Genomic DNA, 21,132 nt, shown 5'->3' on the forward strand with positions numbered 1-21,132 from the left:
CATACATATACCAAGGCTTTTCCCCCCTTACAAGGGAGGTAGCCAAAAAGGAAAAGGCATAAAATCATTCCCACCCATTCCATCCCTGAATACACTCCACACCCTTCCACCCTCCCTCTCATCTTTGTGGCACACGGTCTTCCCCATCTAAATCTGATTTGTCTCTGATTTAGTATACAATATTGTTCTCCAGATGTAGTCTATCTACTTTTGATAACTTTTTCACAAATTTTGGCTATTGTACTTGAGACTGGTCTATAGTTTGTTGGGTCTTCCTTGTTTCCCCCTTTATACATTGGCACTATATTGGCATTTTTCCAATCTTCTGGTACCTCTCCTTCTTTGAGTGAGCAATCAAATATCTTGTATATTTTGTCCATTATCTGTACATTCTTTTAGTATCCAGTTTGCACTTCCATCCAGGCTGTGTGATTTTCTGACATCAAGGTTCATTATTTGGTCCATTATTTCTTTCTGTGTCACAATTATTTCTCTCATTGGGGGGATCTTTCTCCCCTTTCTTCATCCCAATTATGTGTGTTTTCTTTACTGAACACAGATTTTAAATGTTTCTTAATTTCAGCCATTTCCATATCCTCTGTATATTCCATGTTCCCTTGATGTAGTTTTACTATTTCCTGTTTATTAGATTACCATTGACATATCTATAGAATAAATTGGGTTGATCTTTACATTTGTCTAATATGTCTTTTTCATAGTTTTTTTCTTCTGTGTATTTTTACTTATTTCTTAGTTTGATATGCCACTTTCCAGGTTTTTGTTTTTCCATCTTTTCCAAGCTTTGTCTCTTCTGCCTTTTGCCTCGCTACATTTTTTGTTATACCAGCACTTAATGTACACCTTTTCCTGTTTTTTGTATTTATCCGCTCCTTCATTATAGATATCTTTTAAAATCTTCCATTTCTCTTCCACCTGTGTTTCTTCATTAAAGAATTTTTCCCAACTCTTTTTGAAAGAATTTTCTCCCAAAATTCATTTTGCTAAACATCGGTCTTCCTTTTCTGTGTTTCTCATTTCTCCCCATATATATTTCCTCTTTTACTTTGAGCTTAAGTAGTATGTGGGCACTCTTTTCAATTGGTGCCATGTATTCCATTTTATCCACAATTTCAGGCTCTGGTGTAAATATTAAATCTAGTCTCAACGGTTTGTCGTTTCTATATAAGGTATTCTCTTACCCATTGTGTGTGTGTGTGTGTGTGTGTTTGTTTTTGTTTGTCTTCACCTAGTTGTATTATACGAGAAGGGAGCTATGCTCGTAGTGACCAGTCCTTGTATCTTTCAGTATCAAGTTTGTTCTTAAATTCTTGTAGAGTATTTGCACACATTGTTGCCTCGTCCAATTTATTCCAGATATCCACCACTGTGTGGGAAGCTATTCTTTTTTTATATCTATATGTAGTAGTCAGCAATTTCAAATCCACTGCTAACAAGTGTCTGTAATAAAGCCATTGTGTGAGTTGGATGATTGAGCCTACCTCTGCCACATCACTCCTGTTTTATTATTATATGTGTGTGTGTGTGTGTGTGTGTATATATATATATATATATATATATATATATATATATATATATATATATATATATATATAATATCATTTTTCTCTCTCTCCACCCCTACTCCATGTATATGGTCTCGTGCTTTCATGTTTAGCATTTGTAGTGCCTTGTCAGTAACACACTTGCTCCATCACCCCTCAATTTGGTTAATATCTGTGCCCAATTTATTTATTTATTTATTTATTTTTCCAACTGCTTCAGGTTGTTCTTGCCCAGCTTTCCCTTGTAGTCTCTTAGCATTTTCTTCAGCATTTATATCTATTCTCCTTTATGCACTTTAACTTTGTATCTGCCACCCTCGTCATTTCCTAAGTCTTGTTCATAGATTATAGCTGGCATATTGCACTGGTTATATGCTTCAAACTTGTAGGTAGAGGATCCTTTATGTAATCTTGTATTTGTCAAACATTTTCCTTTCATTTGTGATGTCATTTTATTTCCTTTTTCTTTACTCAATTTGAGCACCTGGCAGAGCTTTTTCTATTTATATTCCAAGACCCACCATAAATTATAATTGCTTTAGTATGAACTTTTGAGTTGGGCATATATTAGCTTTGCTCTTGTATATCTTTAAAAGTATTTTGATATTTATCTGATCATTCAACTTATCTTGCAAGACTTCTGCAGTTTCTGAAACGTCGTCCACAAATCTGAGGTGATTTAGATGTTCTCCATTACTTGCTATTCCTAACTTGACTTATTTTCAAAATCTCTCCTAGGAGGCAAGCTGTAAATAGCTAGGTTGAAGTGATATTGCCGTGCTATACGCCTTTCATGATCTTTTATTTTTTTACCTTTTGCACATACACTCTCTAGAACCCTTGCAATGTGTTCATTTGCACCCTGTTTGTGTTTAGAATTTCAAATTTTCACTTGTTCTAGAGTCAGTCAAAGGCCTTCTCGCAGTCTACAAAAGCTAACATGTATGTGTACATGTATGAATGTAATTGTGTGTGTGTGTGCACATGTATGTATAATTGTTGCCTCGAGTTGCTATGATCTTCAGGCTTTCCCACAGATCTAGATGGAGGGAAATTGAATGTCAGTTTTATATCGGTGCAGAGTTTTGTCACGTGAACAACTAGAATAAGAGTAGGGGAGCAGTTCCATCTGAAACAAGGTGAAAGAAACTGTTGTAATAGATAGATCTTGGGCCAAGTGTCTGCACCTAATGGAAGAGAGAGGTTAAAGGGTTTTGAAAATAGCAGCTCTGCTGTCCATCTTGTAGGACCACCACAATGAGGTACCCCTTGTTGGTCTCTTTTATGGATTGTGTGTGAATGTGTATAATGTGTGTGTGCTTATGTTTAAGTATACATCTATTTGTATGCATATGTGTGTGAAAATATATACATGTACATGTATAGCATGTGTGTATATGTAAATGCATATGTGGATATGTGCATATTCATATGCATGTATAAATATGTGTACATGTATGCATTGCACAGGCATGTTATGTATGTGTAATTTGTAAATGTGTGTTTTTGTGTGGATGTGCTTGTATGTTTACATGTGTGTGTATGTATGTATGTGTATGTAATGTACACTAATGAGAAGGTATTGTCTACTAACAGTACTGCTTTGAAGACTCGATGAATTTGATCGCAAAGCTGCCCACAGTTGCTGCCACTATTTATCGTAACCTGTATCGGGATGGTACCAGCATTGGTGCCATCGACCCGAGCAAGGATTGGTCCTCTAACTTCACTGCAATGCTTGGCTATGATGACCCCCAGTTTACAGAACTCATGAGGCTGTATCTTACTATTCACAGGTTAGTTGTGCTCATAAGTAATTGTTCATAGGTATTCAATGTTTTATACCATCACATGGTGTATTTGCATGTTAATTTGTTGTTAATGTATACTGGTTCATAACACCTGTCATGTTGTGGTAACTTGATGGTTCCCAAGACATTTTGATTAATAGCCTGACAGCAGCCTGAATAAAAACGTAAGTACCTCTTGGTTAAATGTACAAGAGATTCTCTTGTGTTAATGTTCATAGAGAAACTGAAAGCACCAATATGAAAGGGTTGCCCAGGTCTTATTTTTTAAAATAATTATGCATATTTGATTGGCTGCATGCATGCACACGTGCACAGCATGTGCCTTGCATGCACATATGCATGCATCTCAATATTGACTAGATTGATGAATAATTATCTGAGGAGGAACCTGGTATATTTCTAGAACGATTATATATTTGAGGGAGGAATTTGGCATATTTATTAGAGCCTAGATAAGAAAAAGATGGAAATATCATTTTAGGCAATGGATTATACAATGTATGGAAGGTGTGGAAGGCAGAGGTAGGAGTGAACATGAGGGGATGACCAAGGATGAGATGAATGGATGGGGTAAAAGGAGCATTGGGAAAGAGGGGAATGTCTGTTGAGGAAGGTTGGAAGAAAAAGTGAAAAAAAAATAATGATAATAATGACAGGAGTCCAACAAATAACGCGGATTCGAATAACACTGATTCAATCATACACAGATTTTATTTCAAAACCATCTCAAATGTAGAGAACCGTTTTAAAATTTGTGCCGAGTCAGGCATGCATACGCACACACGCGACAACATTGCAAACATTTGTGGTGACTGCTTTCTATTTTACCATATACAGTCGATTCTCATATAACGCGGTCATTATGTACACTGGGAACTGCTCAAACAAGGGTGTGGGGCGAGGGGATAGCCGTGGGTGGCTGCCTGCGGTCACTTGTCTACCTCCGGGTACTGATGCAGGAGGAAGGGAGGGGAGTAGGGGGTGGTATGGTAGGGGGTAGCCAACAAGCTTTTGCTTGTCGCTTCCACCACCTGCGCCGTGCTATCGTGAAATTTTACCGCCCTAACCTGTTGAAGTGTAAGGTTTCTTTCGTTTGGAACACAACTAATAAGTCTGATAATGACAGCGCTTGTCGTGTCTTAATTTCTCTTATGAGGTTCTTGTTGTTACTGGCGGTGGTGGTTTGGGAGATCCAAAACAGACATATACACGCTTACACACGTGTAGACACGCACACGTAGACACGTGTTAGACAACCAGTGTATGTTGTGAATGCGCGTGTGTACACACAAATACAAACAGACACATGCACATACTTGCTTACTTGTACATGTGAACACACACATACATGCACACACACACACACATACATATACACACACACACACTACACACACACACATGCCACACACACATACATATGCCACATATACATACGCCACATACACACACACACGTGTATACGCCACATACACACACATGTATATATGCCACATACACACATGCATATACGCCACATACACACATGTATATAAGCACAAACACATACAAACGCCACATACATACACCACATACACTCGCACGCACACACACACATACACATACATATGGTTCTCAGTATTTAATATGGAATGTCAGCATACGCGGATTTGGTCATACATGGTAATTTCAGGAACCTAACCCCCGCATTATTTGAGAGACTCCTGTATTGCACTGGATGTTGGTAAAGCTCCAGGGTCAGATAGAATAAAGAATAGGCTAATAAAAATATCAAGTTAGAAGCTAAGGTGAAAGGGGAACAATGGCGGGGTAAGCTTTGGCAGCCTCCTTTATAAGAGGGAAGATATCCTTGGTAAATAGATAGAAAAATATCAAGAACAGGTGGTGAGTAATGTACATGACATTCTCTATCTAAAACAAGGGAAAGTTCTGCTGCATGGAAAAAAATAGGAAAAATATTGAATGACTAATTTACCAACATTTCCCTCTACTTGTTGTTTTTTACTACCTAGGGATGTGTGTATATGTAGGTGACCATGTCTCCCATCCTGGTCCTACTTTAGGTTGAATTTAGTTACCTGTAACATGCATAAGAATGTGGTGGCACCCCACCACATGCATGTGCACGCGTACACATACACAAACACCATACATGAATTTAAGAAAAAATTAGATGTTGCGAGGTACAAAGACAGGATACCACAAGCATAGCTCCCCTTCCCGTAGAATACAACTAGGTAAGTACACGCACACACCACAACCACAACAATTAAGACATGCCACAACACCCTACAGACCATACAAAACAGGCCACAAGTCAATTACAAGCTGCACAAATAAAACACCTATAGACCATTTACACCGTGAAGCTTAAGTTTTGAAAGTCGAGGATCAACTTGATGAGAGGCACACAAACACTAGCTGCAGCCTTCACAAACACAGCACACCCATACACTACATAGCAGAACACCCACACATGCCAAGAAACATCAAAACAACACCCAGATTCCTATACCATACACACACAATCTTTTCTCCACAACCACTAGACACTTGCCTCCAGAAGCATACCCATAATCGCATCTCTTATCCATCAGTGAACTGAAATACAAGACTTTGCTGCATGCCAGACCCCCTGATATCCATCCTTCAGAATCCTCGCCCCCTCAAAAGGACAGCCCTCTTAGCCAGACTGTGGTGTGGCCACCATCCAGCTTCTTCTTAGCTACCTTAACCTCTTCAATATGAGTCAAATTCTCGCACACAGCATCGGATGCATAATGTATGCTGGTGTAATGATGCATCACACTACTAGTGTTATAAAATATAGTCACTGCTGTATTACTCGTTCTTTTTCCCTCTTGATTAATAATACATATACCAAAGGCTTTTTCCCCCTACACAGGAGGGATAGCCAAAAAGGGCATAGAAACCACTCCCACCCATTTCTTTTCCTATATATTCCACTCCCCTCCACCTTCTTCCCTCCCTCCTATCTTGGCACCTCCTGGATGACAGGTCATCCGTGCATCCTGTCCACTGCCCTGGGTCAGAAGCAGTGTCACAAGACACAGCACATCCACAGCAAGGCCACTTCATAAATTCTGTCCCCCCATGCAGAAAAGGAGAAGACTGGGAGAAATCATTTCGGGCTGCCTCAATTTTTTTCTCATACTTCCTCACCCCCCCATCCCCCACCCACTCCCTATCATGCATCACAGCATTGTCTATACACAACCCCTCTCCATTCACTCCTATCTTCTGTGCTCTCCCGTCGTTCCTCCACAGATGTTCCTCTCTTTTGTAATGCCCCTTTCACCCCATCCATCCATTTCATCCAAGGAAGCCCCCTCTTATTCACTCCTTCCACCTCTGCCTTCCACACTTCTTTTACTAGTCTTTCTTCACTCATTCTTTCCATGTGTCCAAACCATCCTAATACTCTTTGATCAACCCTATCTCCCAGCTCCCTTTCCACCCCTGTTCTCCTTACCTCATTTCTCACTATCAAGTCTCATAACCCCATCATACTTCTCAGACATTTCATCTCAAACACATTCAAACTCCTCTCTTCCTCTCTCATGTTCCATGTTTCTGCCCCGTACAGTGCTGTTGGCACAATCACTCCTTTATAACCTCCTAAATTCTACCTCCACCCCACTCCTCCCTTTCCTGCCACATTCGCACCCAAGTACCTAAAGCTATCCACTTCCTCCAGTCTTTCACCCTTAATGCTTACTTCCAGCCTGCTGTCACTCTCTCCCCTTGTACATCTCATCACCTGATGTTTGCCCACATTTATCATCAGCTTCCTTCTTTCACACACCTCAAACACTGTCACTAACTTCCTCAATCCCTCCTCTGATCTTACTACAAGCGCAGTGTCATCAGCAAACAACAACTGGCTCACCTCCCACTTTTCTCCATTTTCTTTAATCATCTCCAACCCCTGACCCACTACCCTTGCATTCACCTCTCGCACCACCCCATCCATGTAAAGATTAAACAGCCAGGGCGACATAACACATCCCTGATGAAGTCCCACCTTTACCTCAAACCATTCACTCTCTCCATTTCTAATCCTAACACAAGGTCTACTACTCTCGTAAAAACTCTTGACTGCTCTTAACAGCTTTCCTCCTATCCCATATATCTTCAGTACCTCCCACAGTGCCTTCCTGTCTATCCTGTTGTAAGCCTTTTCCAGATCCATAAACGCCCAAAAAACATCCCTATCTTTTCCTATAGCTTTCTCACATGTCTAACCACAAAAATCTGATCTACACAACCCCTACCTGTCCTAAACCCACACTGTTCCTCACCAATCACTCCCTCTATTCCTCTTCTAATCCTCTCAATCAAGACCCTCCCATAAGCCTTCCCAACTACACTCAACAAGCTGATCACTCTGAAACTACTACTCACACTTGTCCCCCTTTCCCTTGTAAAGCGGAACTATACAAGCACTCCTCCAGTCCTCCGGCACTCTACCCTCTCTTAAACAAACATTAAATAACCTCACCAGCCAGTCCACCATAACTGTACCTCCTTTTTTCAGACATTCTGCATGGCATCCATCCAGACCAGGTACCTTACCTGCTCTCATCATCTTAACAGCTGCTTTCACTTCATCCTTCCCTATTTCTCCTCCATTTTCCTCACTCATCTCTCTCATTTTCTTAGCGCTTCCCACTGCAACTACCTTTCCCTCCCTATCCTCCTTCACATTTAGCAACTCCCTAAAATACTCTGCCCACCTTCCTCTCACTGCCTTCTCTTTCATTATCATCTCTCCATCTGCACCTTTTACCTTTTCTTCTATTTGATTCACCTCCTCTTTCTCTTTTAATTTCCTTCCAAAACATCTTTTTATTGCTTTCAAAAAATTTTGTACCTCTCGTATGATTCCCTCGTCCTAATTTGTAGCCAGTCTGTGAATGCCTGCTTCTTCTCTTCTACACCTTTCTTTGCTTCCTCATCCCACCACTCACTACCCTTCTTTCCATTACCTCTCGCCCTCCTTGTTCCACACACCATCTTTGCACACCTTATGACTTCCTCCTTGAACCATCCCCATTCCTCCTCCACTCCTAGTTGTACTCTATCCTTTACTCCCTCCCACTCCTCTTTCAGCTTCTTATACTCATTCTCCTTTTTTTTTTTTTCTCCCTTATTTAAGGGACTGTAGGGCGCGAAAACACGAAAAATTCTGGAAAATTAACGAATTTTAGGTAAACATTTCAAAAGATTCTCTATGATGGTGGTAACACTTTGGCCAAATATTACAGCTCAATTCCGTTTCTTTTCTTATATATAAAATAAAATAGATAAATTTTTGGCAACCTCTGGCAACCCCATTGCATGAAAAAACATTCTGTATATTGAAATAAAGTCAAAATTTTGATAGCCAGTTCTGTTTTGTTTACTATAATTAATATATATGGAGATATCTGGCAACTTGCCCAACACTAATCGTCAATCACCACAAGGATCTCCGTATCTCTTCAAAGCTAAAGGAGAAAGGATGTCGCCCTGTCGCGTATCTGTCAGCCTACCAGTCATGCATGCAATCGTATTATCTTTTATTCTAGCAACAGGTATTCAAAAGATTCTCTATGATGGTTGTAACACTTCGACCAAATATTACAGCTCAATTCCGTTTCTTTTCTTATATATAAAATAAAATAGATAAATTATTGGCGACATCTGGCAACCCCATTGCATGAAAAAACATTCTGTATATTGAAATAAAGTCAAATTTTCGATAGCCAGTTCAGTTTTGTTTAAAGTTGTAATCGGAAATGTAAAAAAATAGACAATGTCATGAGTGAGTACGTGGCCGGAGGATTTTAAATGCTGGTGCGCTCCTTTAAACTTTAAATGCCTCTCCTGAAAAGTTTGTTTTTTATGTTTAAATAGCCATATCTCTGTTTCTTTTTGTCCGATTTCATTCATTCTTTCGAATTTGTAAAGAGAGAGTACCGGTAATTCTTTAATTTGATTAGTAAAAAATAAAGGAAACTGTAACTTAATTTTTTTGTTTAATTTATCATAGCAGATTTTCACTGAAGTTTCTACTATTCAAAATAAAAAAATCATAAAAAAAATAAAAGAGAGTAGGAAAAAATCTAATTTAATGAAGTTGTTCCCAAGACTCTAATCTTTCATTTCCTACATAGTAGGCTGATTACCTATGCCTATGGATACTTCAATGATTACAGATACTATCATAAAAAAAAAGAAAGAAAAAAAATTAACTACATGTAATATATACATGTTACTAAAACAATTTAGTATGCAATAATACTCTTTCCGATAGAGTAAGTATACATAAGTTCACCAAAGAAATTGAACAACTTTTATGACACGTTCACCTATAAGCACTTCCCACAGTCCCTTAAGCAGTTCACTTTAAGTACCTCCCTACCTTCTGCCCTTTTCCTCTTTCTCCACCTATTCTCCACTCTCAATTTACCTTCCACCAGAAAATGATCTGATATTCCCCCACTCTCTCCCCTTAGAACATGTACATCCTTAACTCTTCTTACCATACTCCTGGTCACCACTATATAGTCCATTAATGCTCTATCTCCCACCCTTCCATCCACCACCCTCTCCCATATGTACTTATGCTTTACTTTCCTCCTAAACACTGTATTTGCTATTATCAACTCTTTCAAGACACATCTCCACCATCAATCCTCCACTACGATTTTTACCTGGAACTACATACTTCCCAATCACTCCGTCTATTGGTTCATTTCCTACCTTGGCATTAACCCCTTCCATACGGTGACGCCTTCATAGGCGTCATGAGGAGCAAGTGGGTACGCGAGGATGCCGACGTCGGCATCTTGATTATATTTATTGTAGTCGTACCTGTGTGACCCCCATACTCTGTAAACTGGCTTTATCATATTTTCTATGGTTATCAAAATTCACAGGTGAAAGAGAACGAGCGATAGAGCAGTGACTTTATTTTTTATAACGCGAGTATTATGACGCAACATCGCACGTCTGGCAGCTAATGCTGCCAGATGTGCGATGTGGCCCATATTGAAGGGGTTAAGGTCTCCCAACACAACTACATTGACATTTCTCCCTAATCCCTCTATGCTCTCATTTAAATCTTTCCAGAAAGCCTCCCTATCCTCTACGCTCTTCTCACTACCAGGCCCATACACATTTACAAAAACCCACAACTCCCTTCCCAGCTTCACCTTCATCCACATCAACCTTGATTTTTACCTGGAACTCCATACTTCTCAATCACTCTGTCTATTGGTTCATTTCCTAACCTAGCATTAAGGTCTCCCAATACAAGTACATTGACATTTCTTCCTAATCCCTCTATGCACTCATATCTATCCAAAAAGCCTCCCTTTCCTCTATGCTCTTCTCATTACCAGGTCCATACACACTTACAAAAACCCAAATCTCCCTTCCCAGCTTCACCTTCATCCACATCAACCTTGATGAAACTGCCTTCCATTCCACTACCCACTTACTTATCTCTTCACTTACTAGTATAGCCATAACTTCTCTCCCTCGTCCCCACTTCACTCCTGAGTACCTCCCAGCTACACTCTGCTACAACTACAAAGTAAATATAATCAAGACCCCGATGCTGGCATCCTCGTAAACCCACTTTTGCCTCATGATGCCTATGTAGGCATCATCATATGGAAGAGGTTAAGAGGCTGGATGACTGCAATGCAGATAACTGTCCAGGATGTTACACTTCCCATACTATAAAACACATAGAAGGATTCTGCACAATCATGCATGCTAACAATGCAATATATGTTCTAGAAGGGATTTGTGGGAGATCCCCATTCCATTTGTGGCATTCTGCAGGGAGATGGGACTGCTTGGCCAGTCACTCTAGGGAACAACAACCACTATTGCAGCTACCACTACAACTGCTCTAACTACTACAAAAGGGGATTGGAGAAGTAGTGCTCGTAATAATAATCAGAATAATTGCAGAATTTTAATCCCACAGCACCTTGCAGCTGTCCATGGGTCCTATAACAGATATATCTGAAATGAACCTTAGGGCTGCTGGTTGTTGTATTAGTGTAGGACTTTGTCATTGGATGAAAGTAGGAGGGGAAAGTTGCAGGTTGTCAGCTCAACAGTGCAAGAACCATTCCTATAGGTCTTGTACTTGGTTCAGAGAAAGATCCCCCAGGGCCATACCCCCTGGTAAAGGTAAGGGGTTAGCACAGTGGTTCTCAACCTAGGGTCTGTGACCCCTTGGAAGACTATAGTGTTTCACAAGAGGGACCGCAAATCTGAAACAGGTGATTGATAGTGGATGCATAGCGATTAAATCTAGTGATGAACTAGTTTCCAGGTGACTAGAGAACAGCAATACATAAGTATGGGATACATGGAAATGCGTCTTGAGAACTACTGGGTTAGTGGTAAATGGGCACTCCACTGTCCCTCTTGCAGGACCCTGGTGATGGTAGAAATGGTAAAGAATGTTTCATTGGGACAGCATTAGCACAAAAGTATCTCATTGTTCCTTCATGGTCTGCAAGGATGTCCCTAAACAGTACCCAAGTATTGGATATTGCATCTAAATTTATAGTTTTGTCTTGGACTCTTGTTCTGGACTGTTTGTAATAGGTCGGTATGGAAAATGGTTTCTTGACGTCTTCAGAGACTGTAAAAAATAATTCTCTAGACCTTGTGGTCACTGCCCCAAACCAAGAGATCTCCGATTTGTCCATTCACTTTAATGACGGAACAGGACAATTTTAGTCTCTTTTTAGTTATCCCAGCTCAAAGCAGTGTCTTCCTAGTATGACTTCTTTGAGGCTGGGATCCTTTGTGGCTGCTCATTGTATTCTGTCAATATTGTGAATGTTCTTCATTTTCTGGACCATACCACTTGCATATTCACATTCTAATACAAAATGGATCAGGCATTCAAATTACCTACTCTCCATTCTTGTTGTAACCATGTTATTGTCTGACAAACTGTATTTTGCACCAGTGATCTTGCTGATGTGTGTTTAGGTGACAAGTTGCCCAAGAGCAGCTCTTGGACATGTTGACAAGGTCTTAATGTAACAACATGTAGTTTCTTATTCTAATGATTTTGGTATCATTTGCACCCATAAGATAGCATGACGTACCTTCCATTGCGTAATTGGATCAAGAACATAATGGTTGCTATTACTGACCCACGTGGGATTTGCTAATCACTACCCTCCATCCTAACACCATGTGTGTGTTTGAGCTAGTTATTAAAAGTAGTTGTTGCTGGGTTAAGTTAGAATATGAGAATTTGAATGGTTTTTGTAGACTTTAGTATTTTATTCATGTTCCTGTTACTTTATGTACCTTTTGTATTTATAAGATTCCTATCGCTTATTTAATACCTGTATTTGTTTTTATTCCAGTGATCATGAAGGTGGTAATGTGTCTGCCCACACCACACATTTGGTTGGGTCAGCTTTGTCAGACCCCTACCTCTCCTTTGCTGCTGGAATGAATGGCCTTGCAGGTCCCTTGCATGGTCTGGCAAACCAGGAGGTAATGTCTTGTAAAAAGAAAAATATATATTTTTTATTTTATATATATTGTTCCTGTAAAGGACAAGTAATTTGTGCATCATATGTAGACCCTCTTGTTGGGACCTCAAGTTAGTTACTGCCATGTCTTAAAAAAATTCTCAGTTGTAGCCAGAAGATAGTGAAGGGATTAATCTTGCCAGTATTGCAGCACTATTCATAGATTTTTATGGTCAACAAAAGTTTAAGGAGAACTGGTTATAAGGAAACGAACCCAATTTGAGCAAAAACGTATAATATCCATAAGTTAAATCTCATAGGATAATAGCATCGTTTATAAATGTAGAACTTGGTTAAGTATTGTAATATAATGCTTGGTCGTTTTAGGTTTTGGTTTGGTTGAGCAAAGTTCGTGCAGAGATCGGTGATGATGCCACTGAAGATCAATTGAAAGAATTCATTTGGAAGACCCTGAAGTCTGGACAGGTAGTGCCTGGGTATGGTCATGCTGTGCTCAGGAAAACGGATCCCAGATACACTTGCCAGAGGGAATTTGCTCTGAAGCATCTCCCAGATGACAAACTTTTCAAGGTAAGAGTTTCTTGAAGATTTCATAGTTTTGCACAACATAATTTTTTGAAAAAGGGGTTGACAGTAATTGTAGTCTGTTCATATCTTAGCTTCCCCCACACCTTCCTCTAAAATTGGAAAGAGCCTATTGGTACACAGTTCCTTCAGGGTTGTTTGCAAGGTTGTGGAAGAGGCTAGTTAGCTTAGGACTGGTTAATAGTAACTATATTGGAGGGATTGAAAATTTGGTGACATGGAGTCTGTACTGTAAGGATTGTTCATGGCATGCCCCTATGAACCAGAGCAAGTTCAGCATGCTACTCGCATCTTCAGCACACTACATGTTCATACTAAAACTCCCACTCGGGTCGCAAAACAAGAACTCTGATTCCAGCTTCCTGCTACACCAAACTCCCCCAGACATGAGCTCTACAGAGGAATCATTACACAAGAACACAAGAATGGAGGAGACTGCAAGAGACCATAAGGCCTACATTAGGCAGTTCCATGTCCATTACCACCTGTCATCCCATTCATAAAGTTGTCTAACCTTTTCTTAAAATAACCGATAGTTTCAGTGCTCACTATATGTTTACTAAGTCTGTTCCATTCATTGACCACTATTGGTAAACCAATTCTTGCCTGTTTCCTTTGTAAATCTAAATTTATCCAATTTAAATCCATTACTGAGAGTCCTGCCCCATTGTCTTAATATGATGACCATGTTTCCAACATCCTTGTGCAAGACTCTCCTGCACATGTGTTCAGGCCACCATCCTGCCTTAAAATAATAAAAAAAATGTAGGTGTAACTGCAAATGTAAATTGCCCCAGATGCAAGCACCAAGTAGAAGATATCAAACATTTAATGTTATATTACCAATTTAGAGGAAAAAGGATTTTTTTTTGTAATATCCTCTTCATGTTTGATGTAGTTCTGAACTACCTCTAGTGCCCACCATATTTGCTGACTCGCCCTTCAGGGTACATTTGTTACATACACTGAAGAGCCTTTACCCTAGTATGAGGAGGGTGGCCAACTGGAAGCTTACACACGCTACTCTTTTCACACCCATGCAAACACATTTGTTGTTCCTCTCATCAAAGCACATCTTGGGATGAAGGGTCATCCCTGTCCTTCACCTCAATGCTAGGGTGAAAGTGTATAGGGGTGGCTAAATGAAACTAAATTGAAACTAATATGTATGTACGATTTAGCACTACAGAACAAGCGTGCATGCACTCCATAAGCGGAATCAAGACTGACTCTGACAGACTTGGTGGGAAAAACGTACACACTTAATATGGACACATGGATTTTACAATAATTCACTAAATATACAATGATAAATAAACAGTATTACAAATACGTATGTACAACACACAAGGAATATAATGTCACCATTACAAGAGGCAATGCAGCAAGGCAATCTATTCTATGTTCTGATTATCTCGTGCACCACAGAAAATCACAGGCACACACACACACACACACACACACACACACACACACACACACACACACACACACACACACACACACACACACACACACACCCACCCCCCCACCCCCCCTCCCCGAGAGAAAAAGAGCAGTCCTTATCTTGTTTTGATTAGTTAAGCATATGCACCCTAGAGTAGTACTAGAATGAAAGTTTGTCGTCCATGTAACACACTTCTGTTTATTCTTGCAGCTGGTGGCCACAGTGTACAAAGTTGTTCCTCCTATCCTGACGGACCTTGGAAAGGTGAAGAACCCATGGCCCAATGTAGATGCCCATTCCGGTGTTCTCCTGCAACACTATGGAATGACTGAGATGAGTTTCTATACAGTGCTCTTTGGTGTGTCCCGTGCTCTTGGTGTCCTGGCCTCCCTTGTGTGGGACAGAGCCTTGGGTCTTCCTATTGAGCGACCAAAGTCTATGTCTAGTGAAGGTTTGAAAAAGTTCGTGGGTGCTGCTGCCACTGCTGCTTAAAAGATCTACAAAAGTAAAGTTAAAAGTTCGATACCAAACCGATATACAAGAAAAAAAAAGTGACTGGCACATGAGTGTCAGTTAGTTGTGCACCCATACTTTTTTTTCTTTTTTCTGTAAAAATCCTGATAGTATTGGAATTGTTTAATAGGTGCATGACACCCTCCCTACACACTTTTTTTTTTTTAAGCAAGATAGATATTTTGTCATGTGATAGATGTATTTTTGTGTACATTGATCTTGAACTTTAATATATTTTAAGTTTATTCATTGACTTCTACAGGCTGTATCATCACCAAAGCTTGCATTCACTGAACGGAAATGGGACATGTAGATCATGGTGCCAAAGCCTTATAGAGAATTTCCGGTAGTTCAGTATATGAATTTGTACTCCCATTCAATTTTTTTTTGCACATTTTGATTATGTTGGGCCAGTGATAATTATAGAAGGCACCTCCATCTTTCAGTTTAGGTAAAGATTTTATTCAGAAAAGTGAAGGAGTCCCCCCTCACACTGTACATATATGTAAAAATATTTTGGTAGGATCATAACTGCCATGTATTTTAAGGAGTACAAAATTGTATTAAAAATCAGTAATCCTTTTTCTGGCTTTCTTTTAACCTTTTACAAAGAAAATTGTGATATGGAAATGTACAATTGTTAATCGAATGTGATTATAATTTTGTATTTTATAGTTGGTGTGGTGGTCATTACAATATTTTGGCTCTTAATGAAATGGCGTGGTATGAGTGTGCCCACAAGGGGTGAAAGTGGTAGCAGACAGGAAGTGAGCATTAAGGTAGAGCGACTGGAGGAAGTGGATAGTTTTATATACTTGGTGCAAATGTGGCAGGAAAAGGTGGAGTAGAGGTGGAGGTAGAATGATTGAGAGAAGCGAGTAAATACCTTGGTGGATTAAAAAGTGTAATGAGGAATAGACATTTGGGAACGGATGCTAAGAGGAGTCTGTATGAAGGAGTGATTGTGCCAACAGCACTGTACGGGACAGAAACATGGAACATAAGAGAGGAGGAGTTTGAATGTGTTTGAGATGAGGTGTCTGAGAAGTATGATAGGGGTTACTAGGCTAGATAGAGTGAGAAATGAGGAGGAGAACAGGGTTGGAAAGGGAGTTGGGAGATAGGGTTGATGAAAGAGTATTAGGATGGGTTGGACACGTGGAAAGAATGAGTGAGGAAAGACTAGTAAAAGAGGTATGGAAGGCAAATATTGAGGGAGTGAACATGAGGGGATGTCCTAGGATGAGATGGATGGATGGGGTGAAGGGGGTTTTGAGGAAGAGGGGAATGTCTGTTGAGGAAGGGAGGGAGAGGACAGAAGATGGGGTGAATGGAGAATGGTTGTATATGGATGATGTGATGCATTACGTGGAATGGGTGGGGGATGAGGTAGTATGTGTGAGCAAAATTTGACTCGGTCCAAAGGGATTTCTCCCCTTCTCCTTTTATGCGAGGGGGGGTCACCGATTTAATGAAGTGGCCTTGCTGTGGATGTGCTGTGCCTTGCGACACTGCCTCTGACCTAGGGCAGTGGACAAGGTGCAGGGACGACCCGTCATCCAGAAGGTGCTAAGATGGGAGGGAGGGTGGAGTGTATTTAAGAATGGAATGGGTGGGAATGATTTTATGCCTTTTTCTTTTTGGCTACTTCCCTTGTAAGGGGGAAAAAGCCTTGGTATATGTATCACCCCCTTTATAAAGGGAAAAGGAAGTCTTCACATGTACTATTTTTTGGAATGTCCAACAATGAAATTGAATGGGCTACTCCTCCCATTGGACAAATACCCTAAAATTCTGGGCTACACTTGATATTAGTGTCTACTTTGGCCTATACATCAAGACCTAATTATGGAAATAAGCACACACACAAAATGTGTGCATGTGTGTGTATGTATATATATATATAAATATAATATCAAACTTTCTTCCTCACATGGGTGGTGAACAGCAAAGATGTATGCCCTTCCCACAGTCCACCCTCCACCCCCCACAAAAAAAAAAAAAAAAAAAAAAAAAAGTGCCTTGTAGATGAGGGGACAACCCTGTCCCCACCAACTGCCTAGGTCAGAAGCATGCAGTAAGCCATAGCACCACAACATGCCTGTTCATCTTCAATTTCCTATGATCCTGTTGTGGGGTGACAAGAATGCTACTAATAGGTTTCCAAATTGTAGGTAACTAAATGGGGTTGAGTGAAGGGGCAAATGGAAGTTTCTCGTACAGAGTTGAGACAAAGAGGGTCCAGGGGGAGGATTCTTAACCCCTTCAATACGGGCCAAAATCTTGCGGGCAGCATTAGCTGCCAGACGTGCGATGTTGCGTCATAATACTCGCATTATAAAAAATAAAGTTTACCAACAATAAGCAAATCTAACACACATGATTTATAAACCCTACAGAATGGAGCACAGAGCAATAACAGGGTGCACGAAAACCACTTAGGACACCTACATACAGACACTGAAGTTCTCCCAGTAGAACATGTGAAAATGACAGGAACACAGTTCTATGCCAGAACCCAGAACAATCCTCACTCTTCACACTACATCTCTCAAATACTGTCAACAGAATGCAACAAAAAACTACACCAGCAGCATACTACAGAAACATCTACCACAACCTACCACACAAAACCTCCACACACACATTGACACCCAGATAAATCGACAAGCCCTTCAAGAAAGACGTCCAAATTCAATGCTCCAACAACAAGTCCCACAGAGAGAACCTTCCACACCAGACAAGAACCACATTAGCACACCTGTGCTCATGTCACCATCCTTAATTGAGATAATACCAACACAGTACAGTCAGACCTCACTGAACACGAGTGTTAGATTCCTTAACTGTCATGCAGGAGTGGTTATGGTGGACCCTGTATTGGGTGAATAACAGGTCTTGTGGGAAAAAATAGGTTCCCAGACCATTTCCAAACACTGGTGCACAACACGACCAGGCAGGCTATTCAGATCATACCATCATGATCGTGTTTGGCAAATGCTGGGATATCTTACCTATTCATGTAAACTTGAAATTTTGTGCACAGTAAAGTCATGTTGGGCAAGGTCTGGCCTCTAATTCAAACTACTCAGATGCAACCATCACACAGAACATCGTGTACTACAATGCCCCACACTGATATTCCCCAGACAACTACACAGTATCTCTTCTCTAAGTGACCGGTCATGCCTAAAGACTGTTGCTGGAGCAGTGGACTGATTGATTGATCATTGAGGCCCCTAGAATGAAACAATTAATCTATTACTTCTGGTCTCCATTGCAGAAGACCTGCGGAACTCAGGAAACCAGCAACAGCCTCTGAGAGGGACCATTAAGTCACTTGAGGAAAGATATATTTTTGTTTGGGTGTTGCTGTGGAGCATTGTAGTACCTGTTATGTCCTCTGTGTGGTGGCTGTATATGGGGCATTTTGCATATGCCCAGGCCTATTCTGTGTTGGTACAGTTTTAATGCTGGATGGTGCCCTGAATGCAGGTGTACCAGTGTGGTTCTTGTCAGGTGTAGGAGGTTTTTTTTCTGTGGAGCTTATGTTTGGGATGGTTATTGGAGTATTGAGTTTAGTGGTATGTCTTGAAGGGCTTGTTTAGTAATCTGAGTGTGTGTGTATTTTGTGTGGTTGGTGTCATTTCCTAGACTGTCTGGCCGAGCATTCCTGTCTCCTTGAAGAACATCATGGATGGAATGGGATTTCCCATAAATCCTTTATAGAGTGTATATTGTGAAGTTGGCATGCATGACTGTGTACAATGCAATTTTCCATAATGCGTTGTGTAGTATGGGGTGAATTGTTGCATCTTGGGCAGTTATCTGCAATGTTGTCATCCAGCCTCTTCTAGTAGTTTAGAAGGGCTCAATGGTGGCTGCATTGCAGTCTGGTGAGGTGGACTCTGTCCTTTTGGGGAGAGAGGATTCAGAGGGATGGATATCCAAGGGTTTGGCATGCAACAACGTATTGTCTTTATTGATGGAACAGAGTGATATGTTTATGGATATGCTTATGGAGGCTGGTGTCTGGTGGTTGTGGAGGAAGAGAAGAGAGTATTTGTGTGTGATATAGATATTTGGGTGTTGTTTTGATGTTTTTGGGTGTGTGTGAGTGTTCTGCTATGGGTGTGCTGTGTTTGTAGAGGCTGTGGCAAGCGTTTATGTGCCTCTCATGTCAAGGTGATTCTGGACTTTGAGGATTTGTTTCCTGGTGTAAATGGTCTGCAGGTGTTGCATTTGTGCAGCTTGCAATTGTCTTTAGGGCTTTGTTTTGTATGGTCAGAAGAGTGTTGCGGTGTGTCTTAGATTAGGGGCCCAAACATGGCTTGCATAATTCATCACTGAGCATATGCATTGTTTGTATACTGTAGTATTAGTTTGGGGGTGTTAATTGGAGTGCATGCGTCCCAGGCTAAGTTTTAATCTTAAGTCCTAATAATATATAGCTTCTGCCTCCTAAATGCTTGCATGCTACCTTCACGTGGTCCCCCCTGTTTCGTACAGAATGCATGCAAGTGACCGAGTAACCGACGGTATATTCGGTTCCTGCTACCTTGTAGGATATGCCTCTTTAGGTAAAGGCTAGGAGAAGGACAACTCTGAACACAAACCCCCTGCTGCCTTGTAGGGTATGGCTATTCAGACAAAGGCTAAGAGAAGGACAACTCTGATTCTAAACCCCCTCCTGCCTTGTAGGGAATACCTTTTCAGGCAAAGGCTAGGTTCATAGCCAATAACTATGACATGGAAAAGTGCTGGAAACCTTACCATGTAACCTTTCAAGAAACCATGGGGTAAACAAGACAAAGAAAAAGAAGGAACAGCATAAATGGGAACTACTCCAATGATAATGGAGTAGTTACCTCGCCCAGTCGAGATGACTATGGGGAGCAGGTGGCTCTTGACCGTCAGCAAATGACTGCCCATAAAACAAAGAGCACAAGTAAGATAAAACAAACAGCACAAGTAAAATAAATAAAACGAACAGCACAAACAGAATTAGAAATTACATAAAAATTGCTAGATGGAACATAGAACCTTGTATCAGATGGGCAAACTAGCAAACAGAAAGAGAAATGAACAAAATGAGAATAGACATCATGGGATTGGGAGAAGTTAGATGGCCTGGGGTGGTATGTATGGAGACGAATGATGGCGGCCAGTTAATATATTCCAGAGGAGACACAGTACATAGAGGTGTGGATATATTAATGACAGAAACAGTAGCCAAATGTATCATGTGATATTGGCCCATTTCTGACAGAGTAATAATGGCTAAACTTAGAGGAAAGAGATTTAATATTAATCTGCCCCATCAAATGAGAGTGAAGAAGATATGAATACCTTTTTTATGAAGAAATAAAAGCAAAGGAACAATGCAAAGAAGAAGTTACATTCATTATGGGGGATTTAAATACAAAAGTAGGGAAAGGTAGATTCAAGGATACTGTTTGACAGTATTGCATTGGAAACGGAAATCAGAGAGGCACTGGATGGGTTGAATGGTGCACAAATCATCATGAATACATGGTTCATACAACACCCATGCAAACTATATACATTGAAAAGCTCAGGAGACAGATATAGGAACCAAATAGATTACATAACAGTAAATAGAAGATTCAGAAATGCAGTAAGACAGTAAAAAACCTATCCAGGGG

General features: G+C 40.4%; 1 protein-coding gene and 1 long non-coding RNA gene across 2 annotated transcripts in view; one reads left to right on the top strand and one right to left on the bottom strand.

Moving 5' to 3' along the window:
• kdn (citrate synthase) overlaps nucleotides 1-16,048 on the top strand; it is a 33,447-nt gene extending 17,399 nt beyond the window's left edge. Inside the window, exons 5-8 of the mRNA XM_076177406.1 lie at nucleotides 3,159-3,358; nucleotides 12,790-12,922; nucleotides 13,288-13,491; nucleotides 15,164-16,048. Of these exons, the coding sequence (XP_076033521.1) occupies nucleotides 3,159-3,358; nucleotides 12,790-12,922; nucleotides 13,288-13,491; nucleotides 15,164-15,445 (819 nt within the window). The 3' untranslated portion in view covers nucleotides 15,446-16,048. The remainder of the gene's footprint in view (nucleotides 1-3,158; nucleotides 3,359-12,789; nucleotides 12,923-13,287; nucleotides 13,492-15,163) is intronic.
• The window catches only part of LOC143020720 (uncharacterized), a 134,007-nt gene that overhangs the window by 13,035 nt on the left and 99,840 nt on the right, over nucleotides 1-21,132 (bottom strand). The gene's annotated exons all lie outside the window — the stretch shown is intronic.

Source organism: Oratosquilla oratoria, chromosome 40 (genome assembly GCF_046742065.1).
Source record: "Oratosquilla oratoria isolate Oo_2021 chromosome 40, ASM4674206v1, whole genome shotgun sequence".
NCBI classification, from domain to species: domain Eukaryota; kingdom Metazoa; phylum Arthropoda; class Malacostraca; order Stomatopoda; family Squillidae; genus Oratosquilla; species Oratosquilla oratoria.